Here is a 23,347-nt window from a genome sequence, read left to right as displayed (position 1 = left end):
AAAGGTTTCCCAAGAGGTCTCCCGGGTAAATCAACTTCTTAAATCCATCAGAAACGAACTTCTTTAATAGATGTTAACTTTGCATCGTGATAAAGAATATTCATTTTGGTTTAAAACCCCTATACACTGATGTGTGTTTATAGCACTGTATGTATACTCAGTACTTTTACCCCGAGTTCTGTGAAAAAAAATCACAGGCATATTACTCGGGTGGGATGGGAACCCACAACCTATACAATTCTAGAGCAGTGTCAAACAAACTTCTTCCTCACAATAAAAAATAAAAAAAACACACAACTATCTTCGTTTTCACATTTGTACAAAATGTATAAATCGTTTAATCACAAATTTGATACTTTTTTCAGACTATTTTACATTCATGTTACACAAATCTCCATTGATACAAGATCCTGTTCGAAGAAGCCGCATAGCACAAACACTACAGCTCCAACTTATGTGTTTTGATTTGTCTCAAGCAATACTTCTATGTGCTCATTAGCCGTCTGAAAAACGAGGGTGAGTTTTTGGCAAAATAATCAAAACCTGTTTCTTTGTTGTTTAATTAACATAGTAAACAGTGGCCCTTTTCGAAACCACGGCTTCGGCTTTGGATTTGTCCTCAGGCCCCTTTTCTTGGGCGTGTACGCAAACCACGCGCAGTTGTCAAAACAACAGCCTGAGCCTGGGCCAAGCGAGCCTGAGCCAAAGCCGGAGCCGTGGTTTTGAGAAGGGCCATAGTAATCAACATGAAACAACTTCTTGTTACTGCGGACAAAATGCACCCAAGACCTCCGAATTAACAGAAGAAAAAAACAAAAACATAATAACAATAAACAATGGCAGCGGTAATAACAATGGTAATAAGTGGTAATGTTAACATAAATAACTGTACTGTCTAGCGTTTAAGTACACAAACACAACTACATGTAATTATTTCAACCGTGTCCCAATAGGCGACTACGGCTACGGCTGCTTCTAAGGATGTTGCTATGTGCCAAGCCACTAAAATGAATACAACCTGAGTCGGCTATGGCTAGATTTTCACGTCATCATGTATTGAAGTATAAGAAGTCCTTGGCAACAGTCGTAGCCACAGCCACCAATTGGGATACAACCTTTACAGATAGCTTTAAGTACATGATATGTAAACGATAATAACCAAACTCAACTTCTGTTTTGTTTTAACTTCTCAGGAAAACTGGGGCCATTCTGGTAAGCAGAACATTATTGCTTAATAGGGAAATAAAGGGCATGCACCAGGGCCCAATTTCATGGCTCTGCTTACCACAGAGTTCTGCACTTACGGAACACTCGAGGCACACAATTCTATGATACGTAAGCGCAGAATTCCGTGGTAAGCAGAGCCATGAAATTGGGCCCTGCCGTCGATTTCACCAAACTCTTTCTAACTTAGAATTAATCTTAGGACTTGGGATGAGTTAAATTCTGTATCCGAAGACGTTAGAACGCATTGAACCCGTCCTAAGTTAGGACGGGTTACTCGTTCTAACTCCAGATAAGATTAATCCTAGCGCTTTGTGAAATCGGCTGCTGAAACAACAATGTGTGATACATGTTTAGGCGTTTCGCTTGTGATCTGTTTCTGCTAACTGAGCTTAGCGAATAATTATATTTGTGCTTACCAACTTCCAATGAGCCCTTCTAAGATACTGGGACAGACTTCAAATTTGTCTTAATAGGTGAACTGAACAGAAGAAAACCAAGACATAAAAAAGGGAGACATTCCAACAATATGGACCCTGTGTTATTGAAATTAATAAGTTTTCAGTACTTTGGCTAACAGTTAAAGAAAATGGACAATATTGATTAATTGTCTTTGAAAACAAGTTGTTAATATTCTTTGATTTATTTAGGCATCAGAAAGATTTCCAAGATCATTGTTAAAATGTGATATGGCACAACAAAATTGTGATGGATGTAACAAAAAATGTAAACAAACATTATCAATAAATAGAGGGTACAAAAGAATACAATTAATAAAAAAACAAGTAAATAAATGAGATGAAAAACAAATAAAAAATAGTACCTTTCTTTGTTTGATTAAATGAACCCACCTAGATATGATGTAGGGGATCAATGACTTGTCCTCAAGTGTCAAAACTGATGATTATTTAAAATTTTCAAGCATGATTTTCAAGAGGTTAAAGGTTAAAGGGTAAAGAGTAAGCTTCACCTCCGACCAACCTATCGTTATTTTTGAGAGCTTCAACGCAAATGAGAGAGGGCTACTTTTTTCAGTACTGGCATGATTGTTCTTTCCAAAACATATCCAGAAGATTTCATAATTTTGTAGTTTATTACATTACAGAATGAAAATAGGAGACAGTACTGGTAATGAGTAATAATGTGTTAACCATTAAGAGACACTATTTGGAAGTAAAAATGTATACCGGTAGCAATTATTTAGTCTTTCAGGGAAACATGGGATGCAACTTTAACGTTTTTGGAAAGGCCCCCCTCAGCAGACAAAAAAAATCTACAAAAATTTGGCTCGGAATTGTTTACTTGAATACGTAAAATGTTTATTTGGTCAGACGTTTTTGCAAAAAGTGCCTGTAAAAACAACCCATAAAAAACAATCGCAGATGATTTTTTTTTGGGGGGGTTGCTAACTTCTCTGCGCTGTTCCTTCTAACGTCTTTAAATATAATATTCAATATCTTTTAACTCTGTTTAAAATATATTTACATTATTATGTTACAAGTAAGGGGGGAAGTTAAAAAATACTTGGTGTGTGTACGTTTCGTGTAAAGTATAAAACATGGACAGTCTAGGTCAAAGGTCATATCAAGAGGTCAGTGCTTGAGCTTTTAAAAAGTACTGGATATCAAATTGAATACATTTTGTGGGAAAAAAACACAATGAGGTATCACCACAATTTAACATGAATTCATGATCGTTAGAACGCAAGGCTTACAACGCACCCATTCTACGAGGCTAACAGCGCCCCCGTTCTGCGCAACAACAAAATCAAAACTCAAATATAATAAAAAATATATATTTCGTTGAGGTATAAATAGTTAACGTAACAAAAAGAGGTTCTATTTACAAACAAAAACATTAATTCTTAAAGATTAAAAAAAACAAATTATTGACCTAGACTGTTCATGATCTATTTTTCGGGGGAAAGGATAACACACCAATGCTCAGTACCTTAGTTGCAGAGAAATGTTTCAAACACTAAAAATTTGTTTAAAAACTAGTTCATTTTTTTGTTCCCTGTGAAAATTCTTTTTTGCTGACTGTATTAACCCAAACTTCTCCATATTCCAAGGATACAGCCCGCACCGACTTTGCGTAAACGAAGGTATTTTATGAACGGCTCCCTCAATTTGCCTTTTTGAGGAATGGCGGACACTATAGGAGTGCACTATTTGGTTAGAGTATCAACAGACAAATTTACCCGAACCAATGAATGCCTTAGTAATGTGTCCAACATATCAAAAATGGTTTATGAAGTACTGACCCAAAAAGAAAAAAATACAAACCGGTGCAACTGTTATCAATACAACCTTCCCCTCTGAATTTAACAGGAACTTTTTAAAGTTTTTGCGTCGTCAAAAGTTTCCTTCCAGTCCATCAAAGGGCATTCAAAGTGATCATCCGATCAGCGCCCTCAGATGAATGCGCAACTGCAGGTGAACAACAAAGCATTGGCATTGTATGCGAATCCAGTCCACGAAACGTACCAACCCTGACGTGAGGAACCCATGGGCGACTCTTTTTTTAATCCAGCATCACGTCGAGTCTGTGGCGGGTGACGGGGGCGGCGGGTACGGATTGAAAAAGCTCCTTTCCGTGGACGGTGACGGCGGACAACTCTCGTAGTTATTATCCGACATGATTGGCGTTGGAGGCGGAGGATAGGGTTCTGGTTCATACGTTATATCAAAGTTTGTTACATTAGTGTAGTATTTGTTACCCCGTTTCCGCCGGGTTGCATGATGTTTTTGGTGGTGTGGCGTTTTCACATAGGGTTCACTGTCCTCACAGACGTCTGTGCTGCATGGCGTTGGAGGTGGTGGGATGTTCCGCATTTTATAATGTCTGTGAATATATCAATAAAATATCGATTAAAAGGTGCACAAGTTGGTGTTGCAGGGCTTACTTGGTGTTCCACTAGCCACAGCAAATACCAATTAAACATCGATAAAGATTTAATCATCGCTTTGTTATTTGCACTCTCAACATGATATCATAGCTATTGCAGACTATCATTCAAACCACAGTGGATGATAATAAATGGTCGGAGAGTAGGAGGGGTGACTGTGTACTGTGTAGAAGCGCTCACCCTGTAATATTATATTGCTGGTCGGCTTTGTGCATCTATCATTCAAAACCATGGATGATATTAAGTGGTCACACAGTGAGAGGGTTGACCTTATGATACCAATTTGCAGGCCGCCGGCATAGTGCAAATCATTCAAAAACAGAGGATGATATTAATTGGTCATACAGTAGGAGGGTTATTTAAAGTACACCTACAAGAGAAAAACCTTACCTATACGATCTACTGGCAGTTGGACTTTGCGGTGAGTAATACAAATCCGCCATGCACTGCGACCGATCGGTGACCGGACTTGGGGGTGGGTTCAACGTCTCCTTCGGGTAGTTGCTGTTCCCAGAGACACTCATCATCTCGGAGCTGCAGGACGATGCCCCGGTAGGGTGGGCTCGCTCGAAGAGACCGCCGCAGCTGCTGCTGCTGCTCTTGCCATTAGTGCAGCTGTGGAGGTTGGTGGACTTTAAGTTGCTGCAGCGTGCTGCACCTGTTATGCCAAGATGGTACACATTAAATAATAATCAAACAATTCATAAAATACGAGTTAAGCCTTTAATTTTTTAACTCTTTCATGTCGCAGCCGGTCGCTAGTGGCCGGTTTAAACCCTTTCAAAAATATAATTGTGAAAGAAAAATTAAAGATCGCACAGCCATACAATTTTTAGAATGTGAAAGAGGACTCTTGAGAGTGCTATTGTTCTCTTGTTTTTTTGGGGGGTCACCTTTTACAAATAAAGAGTAAACAATTAATGTGTCCATGTGATCAATTTGTCACTAAAATAATTTGGGCATGAAAGGGTTTAGATAACAGAAGACAAGATACAAATGTTTTTTAAATCAGGGGTGAGAGTCATAGCTGAGGAAAATAATGAACATAGGATTCAGACCCTGCTAGGATATGTGCTGAATTCATTGCATTTCCACCTCTTGGGGGGGGGGTGAATATAATTTTGATATTAAAAAACACAAATTTTTATAGTCGGTCGCACGATGGTCCCGCGTTGGAAATCTAGCACGACGCGAGCCAAAGACTGAGGGCATAAAAATGTGTCTTTTTTATGATCAAGATTTCCATCGTGTGACGATCGCGCGACTGACTATAACTCGGCCTTTACTCGTTCACATCAAATAGTTATCGTACCTGAAAGATACTTGTTAGACGAGTCCCTCCCTCCCAGCTGATTGACCATCAACACAGTGGAGTACTGACCGTTATCGGTCACCCCTCTAGCGTTACTAGCTCCAGGCTGGGCTGGACAGCGACAGTGTCTCCAGATGATGACCAGTCCGATAGCGATGAAGACGATGAAGATGAGAGCAACGATGCTCCCGATGACCGCTCCGGACATCTCCTGAGGTTTGCTGACCACGCCTGGCTCCTCTGGATCTTCATCTAGAGGATTAAAGAAAGGAAAAGAAGACATGAATGAAGATGTAGACAAGATGATTACATCTCCTGAGGTTTGCTGACCACGCCTGGCTCCTCTGGATCTACATCTAGAGGACCAAGAAAAAAACACAATAATAATAATAATATAGAGCATCAAAGGGCTTCTGTAAGCACTTCAAACATTATTACCCCTGGTCACTGGGCCTTAAATCATTCCTTAAACCATCTCACATCCCTGGGAAGTATACAACCGGTGCTGCAAGTTACCGCGCTCCAAGCTTTCATTCACATAAACCATCTCTGCCCTCACAGGAACCCATTTTACCCCTGGATGGAGAGAAGCAATTATAGTAAAGTGTCTTGCTCAGGGACACAAGTGTCACGACCGGGATTCGAACCCACATCCCGCTCGACCAAAAACCGATAGATGTCGGGTACACTTACCACAGTTCTTTTCATCGCTGCTATCGTTGCAGTCCGTAACACCATCGCACTCAGGAATCATCTTATCAACACACTGGTTGTTATCACACTTGAACTGGCTCGGCTGACACGGGGCGGTGCAAAACTTCTCGTCCGTGTCGTCCAGGCAGTCGTTCTTGGCGTTGCAACGTAGGATCAGATCGATGCACTGTCCATTCTCGCAACGGAATTGATTCTTGTTGCAGTAGGCTGAGAAAAATAATAACATAAATAAAAATATTAAAAGGACTTATTATGCAAGAAAAAATAACAATATTCAAAAAATAAAATGTAAAAAAAATAATTGTAAAAGAAAAAAAGAAAAAAAGAAAAAAAAAAGGAAAATAATGATTGTCTTTTTAAACTTACGACAATCCTCCTCGTCACTGTGATCGTCGCAGTCGTAATCGGTGTCGCATCGCCATGACAATGGTACGCAAAGGTTACTATCAGACACGCAGGTGAATTCCTTGGTGGAGCAGGTGGGTGGATCTATTTATCAAAGAAAATGGCAAAGAGTCAATTTCAATGTCATCTCAAACACTTTTGATTCTAAAGAACAATGCTTTATAGATTGGTCTTCATTGTAATTTCACACCAACTTTGATTCCAACCACGTTTTGCGAGGGGTCAGCAGATACCAATAGATCGATCCAGTAGGCTCCGCCCATGACGCACATGTGAGCAAGAACACGTGGGGGCTCTCCAATGGCTTTCTGCACAACTCTGCCGCGCCAATATACGCCTTGATGTCGAACCTTATTTGTCAAACCTTTGTTGCGTTGTGATTGGTCAATTCGCAATGGGGCAGAGCTTAATGGATAGGTCTATTGCATCTCTGGCAACAGCATTTACGAAACATTTACGACACCCACCCTAAGTAAAATGTGTTTGGGTGATTCAGACCATATTACTTTGAATGTAATTCTTTTTCAAAAGAAGTTTGTACTATCAACAGCTGCAGCACTTCCCACCAAGTAAGTTTTCTTTATCCCCGATGAAAATTTAACATCTACTAAACCGTTTGCAGTACCTGCTGCTAAAACATACGATTCGAATTGCCTCTAGCTACCGGGCAATCTCGTTGGTCTATTTGGTATGACATTTCTCTAGAATTGCAAAGGTCGTGGGTTCGTACGCCCCCGAGTAATATGCCTGTGATTTTGTTCACAGGACTCGGGTAAGTACTGAGTATACAGTGCTAACACACATCGGTGTATATGGGTAAAAAACCAAAATGAATATTCTTTATCCCCGATGCAAATTTAACATCTATTAAGTTTTTATGGTCATTCATTGTTGGAGTATTGACCAACCATGACCCAACCTTTTAGGTTTTACAAGTCAACCGAATCTTTCGACTTACCTCCGCAAGTGCTTTCATCATCTTGCAGGACGAGATCCAGAGGACAGGAGCAGCGTGATTGGCCGTCGCCCATGGCGATGCAGATGTGCGAGCACCCACCGTTATCTCCCACGCATGGATGATCAGCTGTAAACCAACAAAGCAAAATGGAAATCAAAGTCTGTCCAGGAAATTGTAGAAACGTTGGAGTTGAAGACTGGAGTAACACAACGACGGCTTCTGTTGAACCTTGCTCTTGGCCTTGGTGCCCCTTCACTTTAAGATTTTTCCCAGATTACCCCTTTCCAATTTGAAAGAGGTCTGAGGCCGTTTCCAAAATAGCGTATACGGCTTTGGCTTGATAACTATGTAGAAGCAAAGGCTGCCTTTGCAGCAGCCACAGCAAAAGCTTGTGAATTTCTTGGCTAAGCAAAAAATGACCAGGGAACCAATCGCAGCGATGGTAACTGTTTAGTGTTCTGGCTTGTATCCTACTTTTGCATAGCAAAAGCTTTTTGTGCTAAGCAAGTTTTTTTTTTTGTGCTTACAGGCTTCATGAAATTGTGCCTAGGAGGGGGAGTCCTTACCTTGAAGTGGCATTCCGACAGCTTGGATGTCCGTCAGATAGTTTGTCTCCCCTTGAATTCTCTCCCAGCCGTCACCGGTGTATTTATTTACCCTTGCGATGATCTCAGCCTGTTTGTCTACCCAGTAGAGGAAGTCACCAAGGACTGCCAGGCCGATCGGATATAGGATGTGGTCTTCAACTAAGGTACGGCGGTCCGACCCTGAAATTGTGGACAGAGAATAATGCAGTTTTAGAATTTATACACCTGGGTGTGGAGAAGCTAATAATGGTTTACTCAAAATAACTTTGCTGCCCATCAGAGAGAGAAACACGGCAGCAAACTTGCTGTTTTAGAATTTATACACCTGGGTGCGGAGAAGCTAATAATGGTTTACATACAAATCTTTGCCCAACTTAAACTGTTCTGCCCATCAATAAATATGGCGTAGGAAGATATATCTGCTTTGTGAAAAAAAAAAACGAGGCACCAGCCACTTATAATATACAATACATAGTATTTTGGCAGGTGTAGTTTTGTGGCGTGTCATGGCCTAGTGGTTAAGAGCACCGTATTCAAGCTCTGGTGTTCGTTCAGCAGAGCGTGGGTTCGAATCCCGGTCGTGACACTTGCTACATAAAGTTGGGGAGGTAGTGCTTTCAGCTCTACCAGCCAGGCTTCTGACTGATGATACCCAAGCCTACATCCGTATGGACTGTGAGGAGGGGTAACCCTGTTTCAGCCCTAGGAGTAGGTGGCAACGGCCCCTGGAAGAACAAGAAAATTGTAGCCCACACCTTAAAGTGGCCTTCAGGCCTTGTGTGTCTGGCGAATTGTCAAGCAGAATTGTTCTGTGCAAATTTACATAATTAACAACTGTTTGTACTCCTAGATGCAGGGAAGCAATTCATGGTTGACCAACGTACCAGATATATGAGCACTTTCAATTCTCTTGAGTAGGGTGTCGACCCAGAAGAGCGTCTCGCTGGCAGAGTCGGTGGTGATGGGTCCAAGCTCCCCTAGGCCGTCACCAAACAGGACGGTATGCTCCGTGCCGTCATAAGACGCTCGCTCGATCTTGTGTTGTGTTCGGACAACGTTGGTCCAGAACATCAAACTGTCAGTAAAGGAATTTTTAAATGAATTAATAAACACTTAAAATTTTAATTTTGAAAATGGTGCACTCATTTGAGGAGTATTAATCAAATACTTGTTAACCCTCCAACAGATTTGGAAGCTTTTTAAGGTATTATACAAGATTGGTAGAGCTGACCAAATAGCTCACAGATAGTGTCAAAGTTTTAGAAACCACTAAGTCAACCCTATGTTTAAGGCATTAAAAGACACTGCGTGTGTGTGTGTAGCAGTTATCGCGTAGCTGACACTGTCAGTTTGGCTTCTGCCGTTTCAACTATTCTGCCAGTCAGCTCCATCCATTCCTCCTTGGAGAGAAGTCTTAGGTAGTCCTACCAAGCTGTGCTGTGGTGAGTAGACGCTTGCCTACTGTCTTGAGGTCTCGGTCGAGCACAACTGGTAGAGTGATATGAGGGTGTCCTCACCAGGTTCCAACTGATAGTACTCATCTATGACTAGTTGAGCAGGTACATCTCTCGGGAGCCGCAAGGTACTGTGTACTAAACATTTTAAGAGTGGTTCGAGAGAACGCAACTCTTTAGTTTGCCAAAGTTGCTTACCCTTTTTCTGGAATCAAAGCAATCGCTCTGGGTTTCTGGTTATCGTCTCCTTTGACTACGCCGACTGGAGTGCCATCAAGGCGAGTGATGTTGATCATGTTGGTCTCTGAGCACGTCCAGAATAAGGTACGGGTGTATGGATCGATGGCCATGTCATATGGACTAAAGACTTGCTGCTCACCGTAGTTGGGTATAAAGACCTCAGGCTGGGGAAGTAGCAGATTATATTGGACTTGGTTATATTGGACTTGGTTATATTGGACTTGGTTATATTGGACTTGGTTATATTGGACCTGGTTATATTGGACCTGGTTATAGAAACATCATGTGTGTGAAATAAACTAACAATAAAATGTGCCGTAAACTTGGGTGTGATCCCTGGCTGCATGGCAGGGACAGGTAGAATCTCGCCCAACTGGTACCCATGAACAATGTTATTGACCAAATAGGGACGTTAGGACTACACAGCTCAATTGGTAGAGTACACGGCACGTAAAGCCTGGTTCATACTTTCTGCAAATGCGAATTTGAAGACAATTTCTGTGACGCAATAATCGGTATGCTCTGTTTGGGCAATATTGTGAAGCAAGAAAATTCACTTCACACGAAGCATTTTGAAGGAAGTATGAACTTGGCTTTATTCCAGAAGTTGCTGTTCAAGTACCGCTGTGATAAATTTGTCTTTGTACCACCCAAACTTTATAAAACTTTACCCAGTCAGTTTCTCTTGTGGATTATGACCAGGGCCCAATTTCATAGAGCTGCTAAGCACGAAAATTTGCTTAGCATGAAATTTCTTCCTTGATAACAACAGGATTACCAACCAAATTTCCATGTGATTTTCAGGATAAGCGAACAACAGCTGACTTTTAGTAACAAGCAATATGCAACAAACAGAAATTTTGTTGGTAATCCTGTTTTTATAAAGAAAGAAATTTCATGCTAAGCAAATATTTGTGCTTAGCAGCTCTATGAAATTGGGCCTTGAACTAAACAAAAATTCAGGACTGATTGGAAAAATTTTTTCCCCAACTAATTTTGCAATTAATTTAGTACAAACTGAACATACCTGGACGCCGTTGTCATAGGATCTCCGTATGGTCTTGGCCCGTCCGTCTATCCAGTATACGCGTTTCTCGGCCGCGTCGTACTCAATGGCGCGAGTGTACTTGCGTGAGCTGTAGATGGGCAGGACCACGTCTGGACTGAGTTTGTAGTCGACGACCATGCGACTGATGGTATTCTTCTGGCTGAAGAGTAGGAATGTATCTGGTGCTGTGGAGAAATGGGATGAACGGGAAAATGTAGTTAGAAACATGTGGGGTGTACCGGAAAAACTGGGAAAATATGGGAAATCTTGTGTGTGGGAAAACACAGAAATTAATTGGCCATTTAAGTTTGAAAAATGTGGTGTGTTCCGGAAAACCTAGGAAAGTATCAGCCGAGCTACCAACAGGGATTTGTAAACGCTTCAAATGCTTACGTGTGCAAGTGAGTAGGTCTTCGTTGAGAGTGTAGTGTGTCGGGCACTCACAGACGTAGTCCCAATCTCCCGTGGTGTCATTTGGGTGGGATAGGCAGAGGTATTGGCAGCCGCCGTTGTCAACAGCGCACTCGTTCCATCCTGTAAAAAAAAAAAAAAAAAAAAAAAATTCACAGACCAAGAACATGATTTTAACCGGACACTCGACATAAAAACTCTTTTTTACGGTTTTGGTAATAGACCTTTCTATTGTTGATATACAAACAGCGCTGGTTGGCATGGTCGGCAAAGTATGCAACCAAATTCAACATTTTCTGCAAAATTTTGATCAAATAACATAACTGGTAAAATGATTCTCAATTTCGTTATCGAGGCCTGTGTGACCCGGCCGACAGGAGTGTCTCTTACCAGACTGCCGAGATGAGTGAAAGACGAGTATATCGAGTACGTATTCCAAGCCGTCTTGGATGAGAGTCCGGTTCTGACCGTTGGTCTTGTTGGCTCGTTCGATACTCTGAGTGCTCCAATCGGCCCAGTAGATGTAATCCTGGTACTGGGTCAGTCCGAATGGATGGGGGAGCTCGTCTGGGATGACTCGCTGACGGTTTCCACCTGGTATGTAAAAAAAAAAAAACAATAACAATTACTTTTTTGCATTGAATCAAACGATTAACTTGCAAGATTTCAAATTATGGGATCACTTGCCTATGGTTTCAACCTGGTGTTTAAAAAAGTACCAATTAAAAACCATCTTTTGCATTGAATCAAACAATTATTTTGCACGGTTTGAAGTTTAGGGGATCACTCGCTGTCGGTTTCCACCTAGTATTTAAAAAAAAAAAAGTACCAATAACTCTTTATTTTTGCATTGAATCAAACGATTATTTTGCAAGATTTGAAAAGGAGCTGTTTATGTAATTCTGCTGCTGGCAGCAAATTGAATAGAATTTGGTTTGTTTGTTAAACCATTGAATGAATGAGTGAATCAATGAAGATGACATAACTAAGCTTGGGCGATATCACGATATTATCGAATATCGCGATATTAATTTGGAAACGATTTCGATATCGGATGGATTTGGTTTTAATCGAAATATCGATATATCGCGATATATCGCAATAATCGCGATAATCGCGATATATCGCAATATCGATTAAATATCGCGATGTATTTGCTAGCTGAGACATCTTGCACCCCATAGGTTTGGAGTATAACCAGAAGAATAGGTCATTAGAACACCTCTCTTAAGCTATGACTGTCTCTTCTACAACTTTCACTTGGAGTTTGAAGACTGATGATGTCAAATTTCATTAATCGCGATTATATCGAATATCGCGATATATTGTGAATAAAATAAATCGATATCGCCCAAGCTTAGACATAACACTGTATCTTACCATACAAGTCTGCTGATTCAATGGTGTTGGTGTCCAACGATGTCCAGTACAAACGTTTCTCCATGTAGTCAATGGTCAGCCCGTTGGCTCGTCCACCTTTGTATATCACCTTGCGATGAGTGCCGTCCATGTAGGCCCGCTCGATCTGTGACTGACCGCTGAAGTCCGACCAGTACATGTACCTGAGGAATTCGAGGTGAGAATAATATAGGGTTACACTCTTTGAATCAAGATAAGGTAAAACATTTATTTGCGGCTGACCGGACAATATGGAGGTCAGTTTTACAGAAAGAAAATTTTTCTTGTAAATTTTATGCTTTTGAATCAAGACATGGGTTCAATTTCATAAAGCATGTAAGCACAACAATAATAAGCACAGACAAATTTTCCTTAGCAAATACTGGGTAACAGCCAAAATTACATAAAATGCACATTGTTACAACTGGTGCCCACTCATTTTCTGCTCAGCAAAACAAAAATGCTAAGCAGTAGTTTTATGAAATTGGACCTTGGTCAGTTCCGCTCAAGTCTAACCTGACCTGTAAACTTCAGCTTAAAGAATTGAGTGTTTACACTCTTTGAATCAAGATAATGTAAAGCATTGGCAAAGGTTTCACTTACCCCTCAGCTGGGTGTAGAGCTATAGAGCGCGGTGCCTGCAAACCCTCCCACACTAAGACACGTCTAGCTGACCCATCCAGCCTGGCCACCTCAATCCGGTTGGTCAGCGTGTCCGAGAAGTAGATGTTGTGGGCGACCCAGTCAATGGCCATACCCTCAGGGAAGTTCAGGCCGAACTCGATCACGTTCTCCACTCCACTGCCGTTGAGGAAAGCTCGACTGATAGTCTGGAGAAAAACAAGCACAGAATAAAATTTAACGATTTGTTCACTTCACTATCGAATTCAACACAAGTTTGTGTCCAATTACATCTAGCCTAGGGCCAAATCCAGAAAAGCTGTTTTAGTGATTTTGTTCCCCACGCAAAGAATTGTCTTACATGTAGTATGGGCGTGATAGTTGGTTCGTGGAAAAGAGTAGGAAAATAATTTTTGAGCAAAAGGGCTGACCTACTTGTTCATTAGGTATATGGTTTAATATTTTTTTTTGCCTATTTAATCACACTTTTTTCGAATTTTACCAGTGAAGAAACAAATGCATACTTTGATTGTTACTGGTTCCATACTCATTTCTTTGTGAGGAAAGACTTTCTGCTACATGGTTATGCAGACAGCTTTTGTAATGAATTACAACTCACCTTTGAATCAAAATCGCTCCAGTAGATTCGGTTATCATTAATATCAAAGTCCAGCGCTCCGGCCTCCTTCACACCAGTCAGCGGGATCTGTACATCATTGTGATTGGTCTCCAGAGAGATTCGTCTGATGTCACTAGCCAATGAGAAGAGGAGGAAGGCCTCTGGGATGATACAAGTCTGCTGGTCGGCAAGGAGCTCGTATCCGATTGGACAAGAGCAGATGATGCCCGTGGGGAGGAAGAAACAGAGGTGGCTACATCCTCCGTTGTTATCTCCACACGGGTTGTGACCTGGATCAAATCAATTTAGAAAACTTTCAAACTACAAGTTTCCAGGGCTCAATATCCTAAAGTGTGGAAGTGTTGTGGCCGAGCGGTTAAGAGCCCCGAATTCAAACTCTGGTGTTTCTGATCAGCAGAGTGTGGGTTCGAATCCCCAGCCGTGACACTTGTGTCCTTGGGCAAGACACTTAATAATTGCCGTACGTTCCTGTCGTAGGTTGATACGTACTACAAAATTTCACAATGTTTGAGAAAATTTCACAAGGAATGTGTGTAAAAAGGGTTTAAGATGTTAAGCATAACAGATTCATTCAAGCGGAACATGTCTTACCGGCTTTCCCCTTGACTGAGGTAGCTTTCAGACCCATGACGTCAGGTTTCTCCATGATCATCTGCCTATCCTCTCCGGTGTGTTTGTTGACTCTCTCTATGGTCCGACGTTGCCAGTCCGTCCAGTAAATATAATCACCTGCAATTAATGACCACCCCCGAAAAAAAAGACAATCGATCAGTAATGACCATAGCTCCCTACTTAATGCCAAAGTTTGAAAATCAGAAAATAAAATGCGTTTTTTTTTCTTTCTTTTTTTCTGAAGTCTTTTTGGTTATAAAACTCAACCAGTACTACTAGGGCCCAGTTTTGCAAAGTTGCTTCCCTGCACAGTTTAGGAAGTTAGGAAGAGTAACTTAGAATGGGTTCAATGCATCCTACATCTTCAGATAGGGAACTTAACTCATCCTAAGTCCTAAGATTAATCCTAAAAAAGGAAGAGTTTGGTGAAATCGACAGCAAGGTTTCAGAACGTACCATGAAGACTGAAGCCGAATATATGGGGTATCCGGTCGTCGACCAGCACCCTCCGGTTCCTTCCATCCATATCCACCACCTCAATCCGGTCCTCCTTCCCGTCTCCCCAGTAGATCTTCCCTCCCATGTAGTCGATAGCGATCCCGTTGGGCCAGCTAACGGAGGTGTTGATGAGAACGGACCGCCCGCTGCCGTCCAGGTACGCCCGCTCAATCTTAGGAGTCTCACCCCAGTCGCTCCAGTACATGTACCTGTCAGGACAGAATGAGAAAAATTGCATCTGTTAAGATATCTGTCAATTATAATTTGGTATCCAAGTACACAGTTTACATGTAAGACATTGAGACAGATATTATGTTACAGTGTATGCTAAACTCATGTTGGTGGAGCATCACCAAGCAACTATGCTTACTGTACCATGAGTAAGTGAACCGACCAAAACACCATGTCACACCTATAATCTGCGACTGGAATCTTGCTCACCGTTGCTTTGCAGAAAAATTCCTAAGGAAAGTTTCTGCTCTTTGAAAATAGGACCAAAATAGTGGCATGTCGTGGCTGAGTAGTCTAGTTCAGCAGTCATGCTCAGATGTTGTCAGCAGCAGAGTATGGTTCAATACCTGGTCGTGACAAAATCTCACAAATGTTTTCAACTTATGTGGAAATAATGATGAAATTATGACACAGATTGTAAAATAAAAGTAAGTTGAAGACTCTTACCCTGATATTGGATCGATTGCGATGGCTCTCGGCTCGTCCAGGTCCTCAGAGATAATAACTTTTCTTGAGGTACCGTTGAGACGAGACACTTCAATCCTGTCCGTTCCTGTCGCTGTCCAGTAGAGATTCCTTGCAATCCAGTCTATGGCGATACCGTCTGGATGATCGATATCGGACGTTATGATGTACTCGCTCTCTGTTTTGAGGAGTTACAAAAAAAAGGAGACAATAATTTGTCTGAACTCAGTCGCCAAAAGAATGTTATCACTGCCAAAGCAGCGAAGAGAGAGTAGATATACAGCAATCTGGAACGGAGTAATTGATGTCTGAAGCTTCGCATTGTGTGGATCATAGGAAAATAGTATATAGTAGTAGTAAACTTGCGGGTTAAACAATGTATAAAAACTCTTTTGTTGGAAGTGTTGGTTCTGAAAAAACCATGTGTAGTCTTGACTTTTCAAAGGGTATATTAATCAGGAGAGTTACATAATAATATAATAATATCAAAGTCTTATAGAGTGCTCGTATTTACCAACAAGGTACTCAAGGTGCTTACATGGTTGTACCCGTACGTTCACTCACTAAAGTTTTTCTTGAAATTGAGTGCTAAGGCCGAGTCACACTACTGCAGCGATAACGTTAATGATCACGACGCAAAGAAAACGCATTCTATTGGTTGAATTGCTCCACGCAGAATACGCCCAGCAGAATACGCCAACGCTCATTCAACCATTGTTAACGTTCTCGTTTTCGTTATCGAGGCCTGTGTGACCGGGCCTTTACACGAACATTTGTGTTGATGTTATGTTTGTTGGCTGTTTTACACCAAAACAACAATAATTTTTGTTTGTTTGTTGCTGTTGATGCCGTTGTTGTTGTTTTCTGGGGGTGAGGTTTACCACTCCAGTTTTCTCACCTGATCCGTCTAGTTTAGCACGTTGTATCGCCTTCACATCGTCATCAGTCCAGTACACAAACTCATCGATAGGGTCATAGTCGATGGCAACGGCATGCTGGATGTCGTCTAGCGGAACTACGATGTCGGTGTAGTCGGGCGTGTCTAGGGAGATCTTACGGATGTCTCTCCGTCGAGCGAGGATGAGGATGTCTTGAGCACCTTTAAGATGGAGGATAAGAATCTTCATTAGCTTAAATAAGAAATAATTTGTTTTCAAGGAGAAACTGCTTGCTGTCAGGAGGGTGCACCTATGACACCCCCCCCCCCCCACCTTGTGGTGACTCTTCAGTGACTGGTCAGCAGGACAGGTTAGCGATCTTGTAAGGGTGTCATGGCCGAGTGGGTAAGAGCATCAAATTCAACTTCTGGTGGCGAGGCATTCTGAACCAAATTTGTTTGACGTTTTGCCGAAGCAGGTTGAGTTAGGTCTTTTCTACTTGGGGTTTATCTTGGTTTCATAAAGCTGTTAAGCAGAAAATACTGCTTAGCAAATTCTTTGCCAGCAGGCCTGTAATTTCACGGAGGCAACGGAGGCCATGGCCTCCGTTACACTTGTCTTGGCCTTGGTGCCCTTTCAAAAATTCCCATAGACTTAAAGATTTTCCAATGGAATTGCCCTTTTCAAAATGAAAATGGCCTTGCCCTCTCAAAGATGAAATTCCAGGCCTGTGCCAGGCAAAAAAAATGAGTGGGGCACATCTTGCAATAGTATAGACCTTATGGAAGATTTTTCTGTGCTTAGGAAATGTTAATGCTTATTTGAACTAAGGCCCTGCAGTCAACGAGTTCCACAGGCACTCTTCCTCCAAGAGAACGACCCGCACAGTCTCTGATCAAATCAATACTAAGGATGCATTCATGCGTTGAATGCCATGTGGTGAAGTTATATCAATAATTGCTAGCGAGGAAAGACATATCACACAAACTGGTTTCATGTTTTAAAGGGTGTGCAGAACAGGCCCGATGGCTTCATGGAGGGAATGGCAGCAATTGCTTCCATGCAACTGGACTGCCTTGGTGCCCAGGGGTTTCCCTCAACTTTTTTTTTCTTCAGTCGCCCGCTGGATGTGTCAACCAAACTTGGGGTCGCCCGCAATTTGTTTCTATTTCCCACAAACGGAAGTGAAGTTTGCAGAATGCTTTTGGAGGATCTCATCAGCTTACGCCGTCGGATGTGTACATAATGTACTGCATTAATAACAAATCAAAAATCAAAACATAAATCAAATAAACAAAATAATGTGACCCAAAGTTGATGGCATTTTTACAGGTTGGTGGTTTATGAAAACCCAAAAGCAATTTAATTTGCTTATTTGTTCCTCTTGAATAGTCTAGATGTTAGCGCCTCATTACAATCATCGGGTGAAGAGTGTTTTCTTGGAATCCCAAGATACCCACCCAACGCTAATCCCCTCAAAAATGGTCATGTAATTACAGACAGCGTTGACACCCTTTAAACCCCATCTCCTCACTCCACCCCCCCCATCCCCTAAGGGAGTAATATATCATTTCATTTGATATTTGTCTCCAGGGGTGTGGGATGGTAAATGGCTCACAGATGTGGGGATGTGGCCTAGATCAGTCAAGAGATTCTACCACTGAGTTCAATGTCTTCTCTCGTCTTTCTTTTTCCTCTCGTCTTTCTTTTTTCTTGGGTCTTTCTTCCCTCTCATTACGGAGGAGCCTGTCATTTTAGCACGGGTTCAAAAGACTTCAGGCTGATTCTCAAAGGAGCTTCATCATTTGGCATTCCAATGTACAATCGACTTGAATGTGGTCTTCTTTAAAGGGAAGGTATACATTTGGTAATCCCTCTAAAAAATTAAAGGCCTATACAAACTTTTGGTTGGAAGTCTACAGCAGCTGTCGATAGAAGTACAGTATAAATCATTTTGAGAAAACATTTTACTTCCAAGTAAAGTGGTTATAAATGTTAAAAGATAACGCTTTTATGCCCAAAATTGAAACGCTTCTCAGATTGCGTATTGTAAATTCTCAGATTGTAAATTTAAATCACCAATACTCGACTTGAGGCGATTTTAAGACAATATTATACAATTTTTGTTATTAGTATCGGCCTGCAACTAGGTGGTAAATTTCACTCATTTAATTTCTCATTACTAGTGAAATAATCCTCAAAATTTATTTTACTATCGCAAGTTGCTGCACCTTTAATATAACCAAGTACGTTTTTCATTGCCATTTATTTTCCAAATGTATACCTTCCCTTTAAAGACACTGGACATAAAATAACAAACGTGTGAAAATTTGAGCTCAATTGGTCATCGAAGTTGTGAGATAACAATGAAAGAAAAAATACCCTTGTCACACGAAGTTGTGTGCTTTCAGATTCTTGATTTCGAGACCTCAAATTCTAAACTTGAGGACTCGAAATCAAACTCGTGGAAAATTACTTCTTTCTTGAAAGCTACGTCACTTCAGAGGGAGCTGTTTCTCACAATGTTTTATATTATAACACCCCTTGCAAGTATTCTGCCTGCTCATTGGTTTAGAGCGCGTCACATGACATGTCTTAGTTTTGCTAGACGACGGCCGTGTGATAGTGCGTCGGTTTGCCATGCGCTAGTCCGAAGACTAGCACACGGCGCCGTGCGCTAGTCCGACAGACTAGCACACGGCGTGCAGTACCCAGACGTCCGTTGCGTGTACGAGGATGATAAATTAATAGTCTGTAACCATTTCGGACTGCACTACACTACATTGAACACAGTAAGTAAAAGTGTTTGCAATCTGTATTCGCGTCGTCCGTGGATTGTAGCATTCAGGTCTGTAACTTAATAATAATAGTACAGTATTTAGAAATGTTTGGGGTGTTATAAAACAAATATTGACTGCTTTTACTTGTGCAATGGTTAAAAACTATGACTCCCTCGGTGATCCCCGGAGCGTTCTATTTTCCCTTCGCCTCGGGAAAATAGAACGCTCCGGGGATCACCTCGGGAGTCATAGTTTTAACCATAGCACTCGAAGCAGTCAATATTTGTATACTATCAACCTCTCCCCATTACTCATTACCAAGTGTATGCTACAATAATTATTTTGAGTAATTCCCAATAGTGTCCACTGCCTTTAACATCAGTTCCCACACTATTCTCAAACCCTACTCCAACCTGCCTCATATATCAACCATATTAACACATTGTGCAGTCTGGTGACAGATTGACATCCATTAGGAATCCCCTGTTATCCACTCACAACCCATGTCATTTATAGGTCCGGGGCCAGACAATGAACTTACAAGTTCTTTACATAAGGTCGGGGGTCAACTCCACTGCATGACTTTGGCCATCACGGGTATAAAAAGGAAAACAAAGAACATCAGAAGAGAAAAAAAAATCCATGTGGGTTTAGTTGGTGGCAGGGTTTATTTTTCTAGTTCTACAGTTCCTACTGTACTACTGTAGAAAAACAAACAAAACTCCTTTTTAAGGGACGGTGGGGCATTGGGTTTCGACGTATTGTTTGCACAGAGCATTTTATGAAAACAAACTTGGACCTTGTCAAAGAAAAACAGTCAATAATTGAATCATGTTGGTGTTGATTTCTTTCTTAAACATTCTCAACAATTTACAGAACAGTTGCCATGGTGATTAAGACGTCTGTCAATCAGAGCACATTAAACGGAACAAAAGGTAAAAAACACTCAAATGTTTCAGAGGATGTTTATCAGGATGAAGGGAACAAAGCTTTTGTTTTTTCTTTATTGATTTGTTTGTTTTTGTTTGTCTCCAATAAAATAGAAAATAAAATGTGAAATTGCTGAAAAAATGGAACAAACGAGACAACTAACAGGGAGGACTTCAACAACAATTTATTCATTCCAAGGAGGCCAAGGCCTCTGTTGCCCTGGTCTTGGCCGTGGTGCCCAAAGGGAAGTGCCCTTTGCAAATTGAAAATAGCCTAGCCCTCTCAAAGTTGAAATTCCTAGTCTGTTTATCACCAAATTGCTTTTTTTTTTAAAGGGAAGGTAAACGTTTAGTAATTACTGAAAACAAATACTAACTTAAAACCTTACTTGGTAACGAGCATTGGAGAGCTGTTGATAGTATAAAACATTGTGGGAAACGACTCCCTATGAAGTAATGTAGTTTTTGAGAAAGAGGTAATTTCTCATTGAAATAATAAAAGACTTCTAGCTAGAAGTCTTTTATTCCTATCTGAAAGCACACACATTCGTCCAACAAGGGTGTTTTTGTTTCATCATTTTTTCTCAACTTCGATGACCGATTGAGCCCAAATTTTCACAGGCTTGTTATTTTATGCATATATGATGGGATACACCAAGTGAGAAGACTGGTCTTTGACAATTATCAAATGTGTACCTTCCCTTTAACCCAGTAGCATGCAAAGAAAATATATTACAATGTAGTGCCTTATACCCCCTGGAAACGTATTTTAGTTTACAAGTGGCCTTACTCAATCCCTGTTAATGATTTATGAAGGCTACAGACTGCTAGAATGCAGTGCACAGTTCAGCAGGCTCTGTACTGCTATAAACAGTGACAGTGTTGAAGCACAGAGCTCTACAAACCCAGCTCAATGGTTAAAGAAATGAGCATGGAATGGAAAAGTCGGGAATGAGATTCGATGAACAAGAAAGAATCAAGGGCCTGCTGGGCCCAATTTCATAGAGCTGCTAAGCACAAAAAAATTGCTAGGCATGAATTTTCTTCCTTCATAAAAACAAGACTAAATTTCAATTTTTTGCATATTGCTTGTTACTGGTATTCAGCTGCTGTTCACTTATGAAAATCACGTGGAAATTTGGCTGGTTATCCTGTTTTTATCAAGGAAGAAATTTCATGCTTAGCAAATTTTCGTGCTTAGCAGCTCTATGAAATTGGGCCCAGAGCTCTACAAACCCAGCTCAATGGTTGAAATAATGAGCATGGAATGGAATAGTCAGGGATGCGATTCGATGAACATGAATCAAGGGCCTGCTGGTCTGGGTTCCCCCCTTGTTCTAGAACCAGGACCAAATTTCATGATTCTGCTTAAACCCCAATTTTGAGCTCTATTGCACAAGTTTCCATTTCATAGCGCTGCTAACCATATGCACAAGAAAAGGCATGCTAACCTTCCATTGCTTTACTGTTACAGAATGAATGACAAAAAATACAAGCTGGCCGCCTAATTTTCTTGCTATGTGTGGAATATGCTTGCTTTTAAAGCAACAATTTGAGCTATACAAATCCGTAATTTAAGCACCCAAATTTGGTTACCGTTAAACAGCGCTATGAAATTGGCCACAAAACCTCCAAGATGTTACAACTCAGGAGTTTTTTTTATTTTTTTTTTTATATTATTATTATTATTATTTTTTTCTTTTTTCTTTCTATTTTATGCAAGTCGCCAGACACACAAGGACTGAAGGCCACTTCAAGGTGTGGGCTACAATTTTTTTTTTTTCAGAGGCAGTTGCCACCTACTCCTGGGGCTGAAACAGGGTTACCCCTTTTACAGTCCATACGGGTAGGCTTGGGTATCATCAATCAGAAGCCTGGCCGGTAGAGCAGAAAGCACTACCTCCCCAATTTTACGTAGCAAGTGTCACGACCGGGATTCGAACCCACACCAGAGCTTGAATCCAGTGCTCTTAACTGCTCGGCCATGACACGCCAAGTCTTATACTTATCTACATATAGACTAGAAATGTAGTATGATTTTCAAGAGACAAACAGAACAAAGGAAAATGGAATTTCGATTTATAACAAATATTTACATAACTTTTACAAATTCAATTTGGCGCAAATTTTACACATCCTCAACTATGGTACAAGTTCAGGGGGTATAAGAAGATACTTTGACGAAACTTACCATCAGCACAGGTTACCCCATCATTCAGGAGACGTACCCCTGTAGGACAGGCGCAGGTGAAGAGGGGCGGGTCTGGTGCCATCAGACATAGATGGGAGCATCCTCCGTTGTTGACATCACAGGGCCTCGAAACTAGAAAGGGGGTTGGGGAAGGTTGGCAGAAAAATGATTAAGAACAAATGTGTTGACACACTCTGTAAGATGATTAAAGTATTCTCCTCTTGCCTCTTTCTATAATGTCTGAATGGCTTTTAAGAGTCTTGTCGTGTAAGCACTTCTGGTGGTTTAGTGATCAGGGTGCGGGTTCCACCCCCAGCCAAGGACACTTGCTTCTTTGAGCAAGAGAAGTAACTATTTCGTTTCTCTTCACCCAGAGGTGAACAGGTACTTGTGGGGGGCAGAGATGGTTCTTGCGATATGTTTACATTTATGTAGCTTGTTGCACTAGACATCGGCAGCACAGACTGTTTACTTCAGCGGGAGTTGAGATGGTTTAGAGAATGAAATAAATGGCCCAATGACCAGGGATAATAATGTTGGAGCGCCATGAGCATCACTGAGTGACAGTAGCCACTATTATTATTATTATTATTATTATTTGTAAAAACAAATCCTTCCGTCTAGTGTTTTTCTAAACATAGTCTAGTGTTTTTTCTAAACACACTTCTTAATATTAACTGATGCATACTGTTGCTTTTGCAACACCAATTCTCTTTAAAAAAAACAAAACCAAGAAATATTTAAAGACAACAATTTCAGTCTTGTCAAAACACACACACCCCAGTAATAACTTCAGTCTACTGGGGGATTTTTCTTGAAATTCAACCCCTGGATGTGGCCACC

At 41.1% G+C, this 23,347-nt stretch overlaps 1 protein-coding gene across 1 annotated transcript in view; it reads right to left on the bottom strand.

The window, feature by feature from the left end:
* Positions 1–1,482: 1,482 nt before the first annotated feature.
* Positions 1,483–23,347, bottom strand: part of LOC117305026 (low-density lipoprotein receptor-related protein 6-like) — a 42,945-nt gene continuing 21,080 nt past the window's right edge. The window contains exons 4-23 of the mRNA XM_033789721.1: positions 22,505–22,636; positions 16,625–16,825; positions 15,709–15,904; positions 14,989–15,239; positions 14,512–14,649; positions 13,900–14,189; positions 13,263–13,489; positions 12,642–12,823; positions 11,652–11,855; positions 11,244–11,384; positions 10,830–11,035; positions 9,761–9,966; positions 8,993–9,183; positions 8,088–8,288; positions 7,522–7,647; positions 6,525–6,647; positions 6,138–6,365; positions 5,445–5,696; positions 4,523–4,790; positions 1,483–4,068 (exon numbers count right to left, since the gene is read on the bottom strand). Coding sequence (XP_033645612.1) covers positions 3,759–4,068; positions 4,523–4,790; positions 5,445–5,696; positions 6,138–6,365; positions 6,525–6,647; positions 7,522–7,647; positions 8,088–8,288; positions 8,993–9,183; positions 9,761–9,966; positions 10,830–11,035; positions 11,244–11,384; positions 11,652–11,855; positions 12,642–12,823; positions 13,263–13,489; positions 13,900–14,189; positions 14,512–14,649; positions 14,989–15,239; positions 15,709–15,904; positions 16,625–16,825; positions 22,505–22,636 — 4,073 coding nt within the window. The 3' untranslated portion in view covers positions 1,483–3,758. The remainder of the gene's footprint in view (positions 4,069–4,522; positions 4,791–5,444; positions 5,697–6,137; positions 6,366–6,524; positions 6,648–7,521; positions 7,648–8,087; positions 8,289–8,992; positions 9,184–9,760; positions 9,967–10,829; positions 11,036–11,243; positions 11,385–11,651; positions 11,856–12,641; positions 12,824–13,262; positions 13,490–13,899; positions 14,190–14,511; positions 14,650–14,988; positions 15,240–15,708; positions 15,905–16,624; positions 16,826–22,504; positions 22,637–23,347) is intronic.

This window comes from Asterias rubens, chromosome 22 (genome assembly GCF_902459465.1).
Source record: "Asterias rubens chromosome 22, eAstRub1.3, whole genome shotgun sequence".
Lineage (NCBI taxonomy): Eukaryota > Metazoa > Echinodermata > Asteroidea > Forcipulatida > Asteriidae > Asterias > Asterias rubens.
This window is presented reverse-complemented; position numbering and strand designations above follow the sequence as displayed.